A 16,554-nucleotide genomic window follows, 5' to 3' on the forward strand; every position below is an offset into this window, starting at 1 on the left:
CAGAGCGCTGTTTATTCTCTTTGTTGAGACTGCCATTACATTCCTAAGATAAGGAGCACAGCTAGACTGGGGAAACAGCAGGCGGGGGACAGAGGGAAGATCACGGGACTTCCGGGGGTTTGGGGGGAGACCGAGCTAGACCGATCTGGACCGGGCTGGGGAACGCTGGTGTGCTGGATTGGTCTCAGTTTGTCCTCTAAGCTTGGAGAATAAACCACAAAATACCAACTGCTGCCTGTTGATTGAATATAAACATCAGCTTATGTGCCATAAAAAGAATCTGGGAGAGACTAGCAATTTGAATTCCCCATTGGAGGAATGCTGGTCGACACAACATTAAGCATCCAACAAACATCACATCAGCCTTCATTGATAAACAAACATAAACAACACAAAGCTGTATTTTGATGAACAACAACAATTAAAAGTCACACGATAGAAGAAGATTCGTCTTGGCATCAGTTGCACGCGGTTTACCACAATCATCTAAAATGCACACAACCGTAAAACATCAAAGTTTGATGTGCGGCTACAAGTGGAAGAGGAAAGTCTATCTGACCCTGAGGCCATCACTGGAGACGGCGCTCCTTTGTCCAGGTCTATCCAGCATGGTGCAGGATCCTGTTACGAATAGACTTAAAGTGGGCAGTCCGGCCCCCGTGAAAGAGATAGCGCTCCTTGCTCGTGGGACCATTGACAGACAACTACGAGAGAACGCTTTGAGGGGCTCCTGGTCTTCAAGTCAAAGATGATTACTGATTGAAGTTTGCACTTTTCTGTTAAAAATCAATTATTTTTCATCTTTGGTCACTTGGAGACAGGGAAAATATCAATTTTAAGCCCCATGGTTACACATATTTCAAAGAATCTATGCCCAAAAATGAACAGGAAGAGGTTATGCTTTGAAGTGGCTAATGTTTTATGTTTCTATAATCGCAGTCGCACTTCAACTCCTTCGTCCAAAAGGGTTTAGAAGTTTAAAACCAGATGTATAAAGAAATATATGCAATGCCCAAAAGGTGAAGCTTGTGAATTTTCACTACAGACATCGTGGCAAACTTTGATGACTCGCATAAAACAAGAAACTCGAATAACGTGGCTCTCCAAGATCAGATTTTCAACGAATGATAGTACAGCCCTAGCAAGATTTATAGACAACTTTTCTTAACTAGTAGAACAGCACCAAGAGGAGACAGGAACCTGCTTAAAATCACAAGTTACATTACATCACAGGTGTCAAACTCAAGGCCCGGGGGCCAGAGCTGGCCCGCGACATCATTTTATCTGGCCCGCAAACAACTGGAAATGGTATGTGTCAATAAAGTACTTCATATTTTCTCACTAATGTAATCTGTAATTGATTTTTTTCATTTTGACTGAAAAAATACAGTACAGGCTAGAGATGTCCGATAATATCGGACTGCCGATATTATCGGCTGATAAATGCTTTAAAATGTAATATCGGTACACGGACGTAGGGAGAAGTACAGAGCGCCAATAAACCTTAAAGGCACTGCTTTTGCGTGCCGGCCCAATCACATAATATCTACGGCTTTCACACACACAAGTGAATGCAATGCATACTTGATCAACAGCCATACAGGTCACATTGAAGTTGGCCGTATAAACAACTTTAACACTGTTACAAATATGTGCTACACTGTGAACCCACACCAAACAAGAATGGCAAACACATTTCAGGAGAACATCCGCACCGTAACACAACATAAACACAACAGAACAAATACCCAGAACCCCTTGCAGCACTAACTCTTCCGGGACGCTACAATATACACCCCCGCTACCCTCTACCTCCCGCCCCCCCCAATCCCGCCCACCTCAACCTCCTCATGCTCTCTCAGGGAGAGCATGTCCCAAATTCCAAGCTGCTGTTTTGAGGAATGTTGAAAAAAATAATGCATTTTGTGACTTCAATAATAAATATGGCAGTGCCATGTTGGCATTTTTTTCCATATTTTGAGTTGATTTATTTTGGAAAACCTTGTTACATTGTTTAATGCATCCAGCGGGTCATCACAACAAAATTAGGCATAATAATGTGTTAATTCCACGACTGTATATATCGGTATCGGTTGATATCGGTATCGGTAATTAAAAGTTGGACAATATCGGAATATCGGATATCGGCAAAAAAGCCATTATCGGACATCTCTATATGTGTCAATAAAGTACTTCATATTTTCTCACTAATGTAATCTGTAATTGATTTTTTTCATTTTGATGCAAATAAATACAATACAGGCCAAAAGTTTGGACACACCTTCTCATTCACACTGATGGTCCCAACCCCATTGATAAAGCAAGAAATTCCACTAATCAACCCTGATTAGGCACACCTGTGAAGTGAAAACCATTTCAGGTGACTACCTCTTGAAGCTCATCGAGAGAATGCCAAGAGTGTGCAAAGCAGTAATCAGGGCAGAGGGTGGCTATTTTGAAGAAACTAGGATATAAAATATGTTTTCAGATATTTCACCTTTTTTTGTTAAGTACATAACTCCACATGTGTTCATTCATAGTTTTGATGCCTTCAGTGACAATCTACAATGTAAATAGTCATGAAAATAAAGAAAATGCAGTGAATGAGAAGGTGTGTCCAAACTTTTGGCCTGTACGGTATATGTACTGCTTGAAATCCATCCATCCATTTTCTACCGCTTGTCCTTTTTGTTGGGGTCGCGTGGGTGTGCTGGAGCCTATCTCAGCTGCATTCGGGCGGAAGGCGGGGCACACCCTGGACAAGTCGCCACCTCATCACAGGGCCATCACAGATAGACAGACAACATTCACACACTAGGGCCCATTTAGTGTTGCCAATCAACCTATCCCCAGGTGCATGTCTTTGGGGGTGGGAAGAAGCCGGAGTACCCGGAGGGAACCCACGTAGTCACGGGGAGAACATGCAAACTCCACACAGAAAGATCCCGAGCCCGGGTTTGAACTCAATTTATATTGCGAGGCACATGCACTAACCCCTGTTCCACCGTGCTGCTTGAAATTGCATACCTTTTAAACTTTAACAGTGTCCAATATTGCAACAAATATTACAGTATATTATCATACTTTCCAAACATGTTTTTGTCCAAATAAAAAATGAATGAAAATACTTAACTTTACAGCAAACTGCCCATCAAATTAATAAAAATGACAACCCTGCCTTCCGCCCGATTGTAGCTGAGATAGGCTCCAGCGCCCCCCGTCACCCCGAAGGGAATAAGCGGTAGAAAATGGATGGATGGATGGACAATAAATGTTACGTTGTTCTTTACAGCATCCATCCATCCATTTTCTACCGCTTGTCCCGTTCGGGGTCGCGGGGGTGCTGGAGCCCATCTCAGCTGCATTCGGGCATATTACTGTAAATTGAAAAAAACTACTACTGTTTTTTGCGTAAAAATTCTGTTGACTGAGATGCCAGTTTTTGACTGTAAAATCTACAGTTGTTGTTTTTTTTTTTTATTTTATTGATTTTTTTTGTCGTGTCCAGCTTCTCAGGCAAATCATATAGATAATGTAGATGCCCATATCTGTTCAGATTTACTTTACAAAAGAGAAGTGTAGGATACTTCTCTTGTTGCCTTATTTGTATTTGACTTTATTAAATGTATTTATATTATCATTTGATGCAGCCGGGCCGGAGCAGGAGGGGATAGAAAGAGAAAAAAAGGAAGACAGAGGGGGGAATTGTGGGGACAAGAGGGGGATTAGACAGAGGGACAAAAACAACAACAGCAAACACAACAATAACAACAACAACAATAGAGCAACATCAGCAAATAGGATATGTACAAATATGATTGTAATAGCAAAGAAGCAGTTAGCGAAATAAATAATAATACAGAAATGACAATGAGCTTATTACACTACAAATGGAGCAATAAAAACACCAATAGAAATAGCGCTATTGTTAATGAACGATACCAATAATTTACCTCTATTATCAACAATACAGTTGTTCAAATGCAACAATACATATACGTAATGATAACTAGAGATACAAAAGAATGCAGGTTGTTGTTTTTAAAGGTGTATTACTGTAAATGGAAAGACGGTACATTTGTTTTTACTGTGGAAAAACTGGCAGCTAAGTCGCCAGAATAAAAAAAAGAACTTGTACTGTTTTTCTATGAACAATATAATGTTGTAAAAACCAATGTCAATTTAACACAAAAATTCTGGCAACTAAGCTGCCAGCTTTTTCCATAATAACGAAATCCAGAGGCAAATTCATACATTATTCGCTGTTACATGCGGCCCTCTGATGGCAGCCATCCCTCAACGAAAACCAGTTTGACATCCCTGCATTACATCATACTATAGATTCAATTAAAGGCTAAATGGATTATTAAAGTGTGTGTAGTCACCTTCTTCCCTTCCAAATCCATGTGTGTCATGATTGGATCGGTCTTGTACGGTAAAAACCGATCAATGCCAAAGATTTTTGGCTTCGATCCTTGTGTATCCTCAGACAAACATAGTCCAGCTCGATGGCACTTCTAGAAATCCGGAAGTTCACCCATGGTGGAGCCTCAGTCGGTAAGTAAAAATACGTCGCCACACTCCACCGTCTTCTCTCTAATTCTCATACTCAACAGGACAGGCAGGTGGAGGTACAACGGGAAGGAGGTAGCTAATGAGGCGGTAATGAGTAACGTGGTTCTAGAAGGACCAGGATTGTTTTAAACATTCATGGACCTTAGGCAGCAAACGTTCATTCAGCGCTGTGGTGAGTGTCGAACACACACACACAATGGTCAGTGTGTGTGTGTGTGTCATGCTGTAATACAAGGATGTGTGTAGTAACTCTATCCATCCAGGGTCTCGTCCTCCCCATAAAATTAAAGCACAGGTATTTGATTACTGATCTTTGATTAGACTGATGCATTTCAACTTAATTAACAACAAACAACTATTTGCCGTACATGCAATTTTTTAAAAAAAATCTATATTTTTGTATTGGGAATATTGATATCTTTAAAATGTTATGTCATAGATCAGGGGTGTCCGACTCTTTTTCATTGAGGGTCACATCGCAGTAAGGGCCGCTTTCTTTTAAATTAATTTAAATTATGCATGCGGGTAATAACCTGTGATTAATCATGATTAATCGAAATGCATATGCATTTGATTATTAGTTTTTTTTTTCATGTATAACTTGCTTTAAAACAATAAATAAAGGTGACAAGCAGATATTTAACTATTTGTTTTCATCTCACAAAAATAGTTTTGCAATACAGTATATAATAAATGTAATTGGCATGACTTAGACTTAGACTTAGACAAACTTTATTGATCTACAAGAGAAATTGTTCCACACAGTAGCTCAGTTACAAAGGATGGAAAGGATAATGCAGGTATAAAGTAGTCTAAAAATATACCATAGTAGCAATATAAGATGCAACATATATGTAATATTTGCGTACTATATATACAGTATATAATATATACTGATATATTATATTATATTTATATATAATATATACAATATATAACAAATCCCAATTACCGTGTACAATATTACAGTATATGTAACAGCTGCAGCATAAAATAGAGAGTAGATCCAGCAGAAAATATACATTATAAACAAAGAGAGGTAGCTAACATAGAAGCGGTCAGGTAATAAACAGATATCATCTATAGCAGTATGGCAAGTGATTACACAGATGGATGGAGTACAGGAATGAAGGAGTTATTGAATCGAACAGTGTGGGAACAAAGCTGAAAGTTTAAAATATTCCTTTTAGAACAAAAAAACAAAAATAAAAATGTATTTTATTGAAACCCATTTTTTCCAGGCTTTCGCGGGCCACATAAAATGATGTAGCGGACCAGAACTGGCCCCCCGGGCCTCGAGTTTGACACCTGTGTCATACATGATATATTTTATCATTTATTCCTGTTTTAGTGTGTAAAATTTATATTTTCAAACCCATATGTCTCTTAAAAAAACACATTTTAATGCTACCAACAGCTCAGTGACAAGGTGGCCACGACTTTGGCCCCTCCTTTAATATTTAACATTGAGTTTCCTGCAGGCATCAACAAAGACATCTAACATTACGGTCTGCTAATGGGGTTGAACATGGGGTGACATAAGAGAGCTTGTCGGAGGACTTGTCATTACCATAATGTAATCCATTGTCCACACAGATGAATTGGAAAAACAATGCGAGCACTTACTGTTCACACTTTATAGCAACTTATCATGTTTCACTAAAGGTACACATGCACAGTGCATGGTGGTCCATTTGGATACATAACTTTATGGCACGAGGCAAGACGACCGGTCTACTGTTCTTTAAATGCAAAGTAATGCTTAAAAGGGAACATTGACAACTGTCATTAAAATGCAACAAAGCCTTAAACCAAATGATTAACATCTCAAATACTGCACTCTGTGTGAGGAAATTAGTTAATACGTTTTGCATTTACTTCACATCTTAGAAAGTATGATTCTAGTACTCAAGAAAAAAAATAGGATTGCAAAGTCCGATAATTTGATTTGGCTTACCTTCGTGTCCATGCTGTCGCGAATCCTTGGCTCCAGAAGCCCTGTGTGAGTCCAAACAAGCTGCTGTGGGTAACAGTGGGTGTATACACAGCATAACCCACTGCTATTTATGAGTGTCCCAGCATGTCCTCACTCCATCAGTCTCTCACTAATAACCTAATTAATAAAAATGATGAGCCGTAATGTAGCCGTAAATACTCAGTTCCAGCTTTGCAACTCAGCTGGTTGAGGTTTTATTGCTGATGCAGACTGCCTTGTGGGACAATAACTACCATAACAATGTCCAGCTATTAGATTGAACTAGCAGGCCTCTCTCACTTTGACCTCACAAATCATGAATACACTCCAAAAATGGGGTGAAAGTGCTCCAAATGGGATACAAGTCCACGTTTGTGTCTATTTTAGGCAATTGTCGCTGCCAAATGTCCAATATTACAGCCATAAAATGCATTTATTTGACGTTGGCGCTAAGCATTATAGGTACGGAAATTGAAGCCGAGATAGCTACTTAGTTACCTAACTCTGAACTCAAAAACACACTCCAGAACATTGTGGGGAGTGCTATTAAAGCTTAAAATGTAAGCTAACTTTATATACATTACAGGCCAAAAGTTTGGACACACCTTCTCATTCAATGGGTTTTTCTTTATTTTCATGACTATTTATATTGTTGTCATGATCCGTGGCCGGATCATGTTTTGTTTAGTTATGTTATGTTAGTTTTGGACTCCCTAAGTTCCTGTTTTGTGCACCTCTGGGTTTGTTTTGGTTTCCATGGGGATTAATTGGGTTCACCTGCCTCTGGTTAGTGGTCGGCACACTCACCTGCTATCGACCACTAATCAGAGAGCTATTTATTCTCGTTGCTCGCCACACTCGGTCTGGCTTCATTGTTTGCTGTACGCAACAGGTTACGTTGGTATTTCTTGGCTCCTAGTTTATGATTCCTGCGCTAAGTGGTTATCTTAGCTTCCCGTGCGATCGGCACGTTTTCCTTTTGCTTGTTTTGTGTTTTTGGCATGTGTTTGATTTACGAAGATTAAATCATGTTCCTACCTGCACGCCTTGTCCGGAGTGGTCCGTCTGCATCCCGGGAGAACGAACCCGCAGTAAGATCGTAACAATTGTAGATTTTCACTGAAGGCATCAAAACTATGAATGAACACATGTGGAGTTATGCACTTAACAAAAAAAGGTGAAATACCTGAAAACATGTTTTATATTCTAGTTTCTTCAAAACAGCCACCCTTTGGTCTGATTACTGTTTTGCACACTCTTTGCATTCTCTCCATGAGCTTCAAGAGGTAGTCACCTGAAATGGTTTTCACTTCACAGGTGTCGTAGTTTTGATGCATTCAGTGAAAATTTACAATGTAAATAGTCATGAAAATAAAGAAAACACATTGTAATGATAAGGTATGTCCAAACTTTTGGCCTGTACTGTACGTATGTGTCCATTTTACGGTCTTGTAGGTGCCAGATGTCCAATAATGTAAACAGAAAATATATCTCTTATAGGCATTAGGTATTTGTAGATAGAGACAGTGGAGCCAAGATGGCTGTGTGTTTTCGTGCAATAAGAGAGGTCTGAATTCAGCTTTACAAAAAAGGTGTTTCCAGGATGACAGAAACTCGTAAAGGATTTTAATATTTTTAATGCTAACTACACATATTACTAGCATACAGATACACCTAATGAAATTAGTATATTGATATTCCCATCATATTTCAGTTTCATGCTAACTACTTTATAATGATTATGGTATATAGGTATCACTGTAAATGGTTAGTATTAAATTACCACACATCCAAAGGGTTACACAATAGAACACTGACACAAGGTCTTTGCGAGCGGCAATATTCATCAAGATAAGCCAGCGGAGGAGCGGTTACCATGGAAACCGGAATCAAATGGCACAAAGACAACTCAACTCCCCTTTAGAAAAGTACATCAGATTTTGGGGAGAAAGAGAGGACAGGCAAAATGTGGCGGTATGTCACCATTTCCCTACTTGTGGCCATGAGGGAATTGTATATGATCTTAACTTCAAACTTCAAGATGGTGATTCTGAAAATTGACAACGACTTGGTGTGCTTTGTTAGAGATTAAACCAATACACCTTGGAGAAAGTTCTCCTCCCTTCGCTCAGCAAATAAATATTGAGCATTTATTCGCTAAAATGGTGTAACTATGCCTGAAATGAAACCCCGGCCGAGTCATACCAAAGACTCTAAAAATGGGACACATTACCCCCCTGTTTGGCACTCAGCATTAAGGGTTGGAATTGGGTGTTGAATCACTAAAAATCACTAAAACTGCTGCTGCTCACTGCTCCCCTCACCTCCCAGGGGGTGAACAAGGGCATGGGTCAATTGCAGAGGACACATTTCACCACACCTAGTGTGTGTGTGACAATCATTGGTACTTTAACTTTTAACTTTAACTCACGGCGCAACTTTACTGCTTACCTGTTACTTAATTCGGTTAAAGCGCTCTCCTTTAACATCAGAATCGTGGCTTTACATATCCCAAACACACTCCAGAATCTCGTGAAACATGCTATTAAAGCTCCAAAGGTAAGGCAAACCAATATTAGCTTCCATTTTAAGCTATTGTAGATGCCATATGTCTAGTATTGTTGTCATAACTTGCATCACTATGACATTGGCGCTACGCATTATGGGTATAATCATTGGCGCCAAGATGGCGGCCATTTTATCCAATCGGTAAGGATTCAACTACCGGTAGGCAAAATAGAGTCAACTAGGCAAAATAGAGGCTACTAGTAAAAACTCGCCACAAACCTTTAATTCGGAATTTCGCCGAAGTAGGGTGAATGTGGACAACATGCAACAGCTTTACGTCGCATGGGGGCGACGTTGGCTCCGAAGGCAAATCAGGTACACATTTGCTGCCTTCTATTCCTCAATGAGATGGGTCGAATGCAGAGTCAAATTTCGTTAAACAAAATATGCTTTTACACCTCGAAGGAGACAAGCGGTAGTAAATGGATGGATGGACGGACGTTTCAATTGTTATACTTGCTCAGTAGAACTTTTAAAAAGGTAACGCGCCGGCATGTATGGTGTAATATTCCGCCAATCAGAATAAACTAGGAAGTGATTCTCCTACAGCGATAGGCTGCGAGGCACGTCAATCATCTCGTTCCCGCTAACGGTCACGCCCACTGTTTTTTCCGGTTTGGGGTTTCGTTGCTGCCAACATAAATTACAGTTACAAATAATTGAACAGTTAGACGTTTTTAAACCTTAAGGAAAAGAAAAGGCAAGGCCAGCAACACCCGTGTCCTTCTAATAATTTTAATACAAACTGCTCAGGCGCTACCAAACGCCGGGTTTGAAAATGTCAGTTCGCTATTTTAAACAGGAAGTGACGCACTTTGACATAATAAATCAAGATCTTCAACTTCAAGATTGAAAGTGCACAAATAGACAAAATGGAAAATTGTACAAAATAAATCAAATACTTATTTGTAGAGTGTCATAGGATAATGATTAAAGCAATAAAAACATGTATGAAGCAATAAAAAATGTTTATTAAGCAATAAAAAAAATGTTTTTAACCTTTGCCCCTTCCTATTAAAACATGGAAGCTACGCGATAATTTGCAATTATGTAAACATACTAAACTGGGGAGTTACAAACTTGGGATTTTGGTTATCGATCAAAAAAAAATTGTTTGCATATTGCGAATTTATTTAATTCCCTATTTTCAATCAAACATCCTCCCTGTTTGTAATTTTAATAGATCAAATCCTGCCGAGTTAGATGTTGGTGTTTTTTTAATTGAACAATGTACATACAAACATTTATTCTCAATGTACATAAAAACCAAGGCACTTTCAACAAATATAAAAAATTTTAAACATCCATCAGGTTGAGCAAATACTGTCTTTCGCAAAACATGTAAAAGAAAGAAAACTAAAGCAAATACAAATAGAATATAAAAATAATAACAATAAATAATAATAAATAAATAGAATAAGATACAAAATTCAAACAGACAAAAAAAAGGGCGAATCTAAATCACTTAAAATGTCTGCAATGACGAAATCAATTTTAAGGGCTTTTGTATTTTTAATCCTGCCGAGTTAGATGTTTTGGGGCTATGTTTTACTTCCGGGTGTGACCACGCTCCCTTTTCCCAGGTAGCCTATTGTTCCTAAACATATTTTCCCCGGTGCTGAAACTTGTACAACTCAAACAAACAGGTTAAACAGCTGTAAGTAAGTGTTATGTATATAACACACTTCCAATCCGCCAAGGGTACACAAAAATGGGGAAGCGTTGGCGGAATGGCGATCACAGGTAAGAAATGTGCAGAGGTGGGTAGTAACGCGCTACATTTACTCCGTTACATCTACTTGAGTAACTTTTGGGATAAATTGTACTTCTACAAGTAGTTTTAATGCAGTACTTTTACTTTTACTTGAGTATATTTATAGAGAAGAAAAGCTACTTTTACTCCGCTCCATTTATCTACATTCAGCTCGCTACTCGCTACTGATTTTTATCGATCTGTTAATGCACGCTTTGTTTGTTTTGGTTTGTCAGACATACCTTCAAAGTAGGATCTATCGCATGCCTGCGTTTCACCAATCAAATGCAGTCACTGGTGACGTTTGTGCATTATTTGTTGCCGTCATCATTAAACGAACAGGTTACTCATCAGTTACTCAGTACTTGAGTAGTTTTTTCACAACATACTTTTTACTTTTACTCAAGTAAATATTTGGGTGACTACTCCTTACTTTTACTTGAGTAATAAATCTCTAAACTAACAGTACTCTTACTTGAGTACAATTTCTGGCTACTCTACCCACCTCTGGAAATGTGCTTCTTTTTCAGTGTAAAGATGTGTTTCAAGTGGAGTGTGGAGTCCTGTGCAAGAATACTTTACAATTAAACTTGTCATAGTTGGTCATTCTCATGTATTGTGTTGAAATATACAGTGCAGATAGACTGAATGTGGATTCTAAAGGGGAACATTCCAGTGCAGGCAATGATATTTGCCCTAAACACTTCGGAAAAGGAGACCAAGGTTCCAGAAAGTCTTCATTCTCCTCCAATACAACTCAAGGTGTGGACATTAGTGTCCAGCTCTTGTTTGTTCCATATGTTTAAAAACATCCTGGATCAAATAATTGTGTGTTTTTCTTCCAGAGACCTTCACGCTTGATGGAGCGCTGGTTGCCATCGGCTTCGGGCGGTTGCAGTGGAAAATTTTATTTCTCACTGGTTTTTCATGGGTAAAATTGTTGTACTAAAAACATGTTTTATTTATTTTTAAAGTAAATTTGCATTTAATTTGTGTGCACAGGTGGCAGATGCCATGGAGATGATGATCCTCAGCATCCTGGGGCCCAAGTTGCATTGTGATTGGAGGTTGCCCAGCTACCAAGTAGCCCTCATCACATCGGTAATATTGGAGATTTTTTTGTGCTTGATTAGGATTCATCAGGAATAAGTTTGTTTGTATTTAATCATCATGTTGTACAACTCGAAACAGAATCTAAATTAACTGCCCACAACATTAGGTACACCTGTGCAGCCTTTATTCTCGAATCAATACAGGAGCTGTATCATAAATATGCTTTTGCAAAAATAATGCACTGGTGTGATTGAGGTTTATTATTGTGGTTGTAGTTTGCAATGGTGTATTGAACAACCGGAATGATACTCGAGTGCTGTCTTAATGTTAAAAATCTTGTTTTTATGCTCTAGCTATGAAAATATAACATTTATAACCAGATGAGGCAATTCCTGAAGGAATTGCCTTTGAATGCCCCAATGCTGAAGTTGAACTGAATGTGGTATGTAAGTGTTGGTTTGAAAGTCCAGGATGAGAGGAATGTGTTGATGTTGGAATAGTTTGAATAGGTTGAAAAATGTGGGAATTGTGCAACTTGGAAAAATGTCCCATTCATTTCAATAGGAACTTCCTGGTAATTTGGGAATTTCGGGTAAAGCGTTTTTTAAATGGATGTCCTGAATGAGCTGAATTAGTTGGTGTTGGAACCGTTTAAATCGGTCAAGAAATGTTGAAATAGTAACCGTATTTTAATTGAGAAATGTTATTATGGAATTTCGGAAAAACCGGGAAATTTTTTATTTCTTAAACCTACCTGTTTTTTTGTCCTTACTAAGATGAATGTTTTGACAGTGGAATGGTTTGAATCAGTTGAAAAATGTGGGAATTGTGGAAGTTTGAAAAATGGATAATGCATTTTGAATTGGGGAACATGTCCCTAAAAACTGGGAATTCTAGGAAATCAGGGAATTTTTTTAGAATTATTGAAGGAGAGCACATAATTCCTGAACAGGCTGAATATTTTGAAGTTGGAACAGTTTGAATCTGATGAAAAATGTGGGAGTTGTGCAACTTTGAAAAATGTCCCATTCTTTTCAATAGGAACTTCCTGGTAATTTGGGAATTTCGGGTAAAGCGTTTTTTAAATGGATGTCCTGAATGAGCTGAATTGGTTGGTGTTGGAACCGTTTAAATCGGTCAAGAAATGTTGAAATAGTAACCGTATTTTAATTGAGAAATGTTATTATGGAATTTCGGAAAAACCGGGAAATTTTTTATTTCTTAAACCTACCTGTTTTTTTGTCCTTACTAAGATGAATGTTTTGACAGTGGAATGGTTTGAATCAGTTGAAAAATGTGGGAATTGTGGAAGTTTGAAAAATGGATAATGCATTTTGAATTGGGGAACATGTCCCTAAAAACTGGGAATTCTAGGAAATCAGGGAATTTTTTTAGAATTATTGAAGGAGAGCACATAATTCCTGAACAGGCTGAATATTTTGAAGTTGGAACAGTTTGAATCGGATGAAAAATGTGGGAGTTGTGGAACTTTGGAAAATGTCCCATTCTTTTTCAATAGGAATTTCATGAAAATTTGGGAATTTCAGGAAAAGCGCAAATTTAAATTTTGTGAATTTTGGTATTAGTGTTCCTGGAAAAAAAAGGGACCCAAACACACATAGTGTACAGCAGATTTTACAGTATATATAATTTATACACACATACACATTGGCCCTCCAGGCCCATTGTCTCTATAAACTTCTGTTATTACGGAATTTTAAAGAAGTGCACTCTTCATTCTGTTGGTTTGTTTGTCAACCACATTTTTGTGTTGCTTTGTAAAAAGAATTGACACGCTCAGTGTTTGACTCCCCCAGGTGGTGTTTATCGGGATGGGCTTCAGTTCACCTATATGGGGCAAGTTGTCTGACAGCTACGGTAGGACAAAGGTGAGCCGGATGTAGGGGTGTTGCAGACATTATGATGCACTTACCTTTGTGTTTGTCTCCATCAATGCAACAACAGGGGCTGACCATGTGCACATGCTGGACTCTTTACTACAGCTTACTGGGTGCCTTTGCGCCTAAGTTTGGCTGGAGTTTTGGTGTTGCGTGGCCTCGTAGGATTCAGCACCTCAATCGGGAGTTTTATATTTTAATATGGATGTTTTTTTTGTTTTTCTTTTAAAAGCTAGCATTAACTGTACGCTTGTTTCCAGGGTGACTCTGTACTCCGAATTCCTCCCGTCGAATGCGAGAGGCCTCTCCATCATCCTTATAGCGGTACTTTGGCCGCATCATGTGCAGCACTTTGAACATGTCTGTTACGGCGCACACGCAGTCTGCTTCTCCCTCCTCGGCGGGAGCACCTAGAAGCTCCGCTGTGAGCTCCGCAAGACGCGCCGCCACAGCCGGAAGCTATCAGCAATCAGCGCACCTGGGCCTGATGAGAGGGAGCTGAATAAAGGACCAGTGGACTCAAGGATCCTGGCGGGAACTTAGTTTCTCAATGGTGTATCGTAAGCCTACTCTAGCTTGATGCTCTCTATTTTCCCTCTGTTTTCCCTCTTTGCCTGACTTCCTTGTTTGTCCTCCCTCAGTGCCCTCCCGAGTTTTGCCCTTGGTGATTCTTCCGTTGTTCCCCCTGTGGATTTTGGACTGCCTTCCTCGATCCTTGACCCTCGCCCGGACACGGACCTCGTCACTCCTCTCCTGCCCTGGATCACCTGCCTGCCCCACGGACTGCCTGGTTCCTTCGCTCTCAACACTTGGTAACACACACTTCAGCTAACTACACACATAGCCTCACACACACACACACTCTTGGGTTTTGACACTCTCCTTTTTCTTAGTTTATTTTATTAGTTAGTATTGTTTAATATTATTATATATATTTACTATATGTATAATAAATTATTGAACATTACTGCCCCCTGATGTCTGAGCCGTCAACTCCCATTTAGCAATCATAACAATGTCTTTCTAAGAAGAAATAATGTCAATGTTGTAGCTGGGGTGTTTATTTCCCTAAACTGAAAAAAAGACAGGGCATTAATTGGTAAGAGAAGCTTTGAAAACTACCGGATTATAGGGCGCATTAAAGGAGTCATATTATTTTTTTTTTTTTCTAAATGTAAAAGACTTCCTTGTGGTCTACATCAGTGTTTTTCAACCTTTTTTGAGCCAAGGCCCCCTTTTTTTTTTCATAAACAAAATACAGAGGCACACCACCAGCAGAAAAGGTTAAACAATGAAACTCCACCAGGTTGTCATGCTTTATTTTGAGTTTTTTGTTGTTTCCTGTGTGTAGTGCTTTAGTTTCTGTCTTGCCCTGTTATTTTGGTGACTCTTCCTGTTTTGTTGGTGTTCTCCTGTAGCAGCGTCACCTTTCCACCTGCTTTGTTTTCGCAATCAAGACTATTTAAGTTGTGTGTATGCAAACCTTCTATGTGTGGAAACTGTTGATTGTCATGTACGGATGTACTTTGTGGACGCCGTCTCCACTCCACACGCTGTAAGTTTTTGCTGTCGTCCAGCATTCTGTTTTTGTTTACTTTGTAGCCAGTTCAGTTTTACTTTTGTTTTGCATAGCCATCCCTATGCTTCAGTGCCTTTTCCCAGCGGGGCTTGCCTTTTGTTCATTTTTGGTTTAAGCGTTACATACCTTTTACATACCAAAAAAGGTTGAAAAACACTGCACTAGACAACGGCACATTATTATAATTATTGATTTGCACAAAATATTTTTTGGACCAATTAGGTGAACTTGCATACTTTCCCACGGCACACCAGACAATATCTCACGGCACACTAGTGTGCCGCGGCACAGTGGTTAAAAAACACTGGTCTACATAACATGTAATGGTGTTTTTTTAGTCAAAATGTTGCATAGATAATGTTTTACAGATCATCTTCAAGCCGCTTTCTGACAGTCGCTTCAGGATGCGCCATTTTGTGGGCGGTCTTATTTACGTGGCTCGACTTCGACAGCGTCTTCTCCCCGTCATCTTTGTTGTAGCGGTGTAGCGTGCAAGGACGGGAGTGGAAGAAGTGTCAAAATATGAAGCTAACTGTTTTAATAACATTTAGACTTTACTTCAATCAATAACGGAGCAGCATCTCCTCATCCGGAAACAACCCCTGAAAAACCGCCCAACCGGAACTCTAATAACTAAAGTTCCTTGCGTGAATAATGTAAACTCACTATACCGGTATGTTTTACAGCTTTCATGGCGAGTTTACTGACAGATATAAGTAAGAACTTTACACTACTTTGTATTTGAAATGGCAACAGCGAAGGATGAATGTCCCATAACAAGAAGATAGAGAAAAAGAAGAAGCTTATCGACTATGACGTCGGCACGGACTACAAAGGCGGACGCCCACAATTTTTCAGGATTTATGCAGATCCCAAATACAGATCAGCCGGTACCAGAAGGTAAGAAAAGTTGTTTTGCATAATATTGCGAAACAAAACGCCAGATAATATTTCTTACCTTATACACACACCATAATAATACTCCTATGTTGAAGCACAGTACAATCCATCAAGCGGTGCTGCTTCATAGCTTACCAAAGTCCTACTAAAAGTACTCTATACATTGGGTATATTTGAGTATCACATCGGTATCATCGATACCAGCCTGAATTTTACTCTGTGTTGAATCGGAAAGAAAATCAGTGGTATCGCA

At 39.2% G+C, this 16,554-nt stretch overlaps 2 protein-coding genes across 2 annotated transcripts in view; one reads left to right on the forward strand and one right to left on the reverse strand.

Annotated features, from left to right (window-relative positions):
• LOC133639025 (unconventional myosin-Ih-like) overlaps positions 1 to 9,623 on the reverse strand; it is a 45,051-nt gene extending 35,428 nt beyond the window's left edge. The window contains exon 1 of the mRNA XM_062032086.1: positions 9,338 to 9,623. Within this exon, the coding sequence (XP_061888070.1) occupies positions 9,338 to 9,382 (45 nt within the window). The 5' untranslated portion in view covers positions 9,383 to 9,623. The remainder of the gene's footprint in view (positions 1 to 9,337) is intronic.
• On the forward strand, positions 9,244 to 14,801 carry LOC133639026 (synaptic vesicle 2-related protein-like). Its single transcript, XM_062032087.1, has 7 exons — positions 9,244 to 9,433; positions 11,506 to 11,633; positions 11,717 to 11,802; positions 11,874 to 11,972; positions 13,742 to 13,813; positions 13,890 to 14,382; positions 14,464 to 14,801. The coding sequence occupies exons 1-6, from the start codon at positions 9,381 to 9,383 to the stop codon at positions 14,049 to 14,051; spliced, it is 600 nt and encodes a 199-aa protein (XP_061888071.1). The 5' UTR covers positions 9,244 to 9,380; the 3' UTR covers positions 14,052 to 14,382; positions 14,464 to 14,801.
• The last annotated feature ends 1,753 nt before the right edge of the window (positions 14,802 to 16,554 follow it).

This window comes from Entelurus aequoreus, linkage group LG21, assembly GCF_033978785.1.
Source record: "Entelurus aequoreus isolate RoL-2023_Sb linkage group LG21, RoL_Eaeq_v1.1, whole genome shotgun sequence".
NCBI lineage: Eukaryota > Metazoa > Chordata > Actinopteri > Syngnathiformes > Syngnathidae > Entelurus > Entelurus aequoreus.

Bases quoted from the DNA above. Each gene is read 5' to 3' on its own strand.
- LOC133639026 (XM_062032087.1), top strand. From the start codon at position 9,381: ATGCAACAGCTTTACGTCGCATGGGGGCGACGTTGGCTCCGAAGGCAA. The intron at 11,634-11,716 runs GTGTGGACATTA...TTTTTCTTCCAG, and splicing joins CTCCTCCAATACAACTCAAG to AGACCTTCACGCTTGATGGA. The intron at 11,803-11,873 runs GTAAAATTGTTG...TTGTGTGCACAG, and splicing joins TTCTCACTGGTTTTTCATGG to GTGGCAGATGCCATGGAGAT.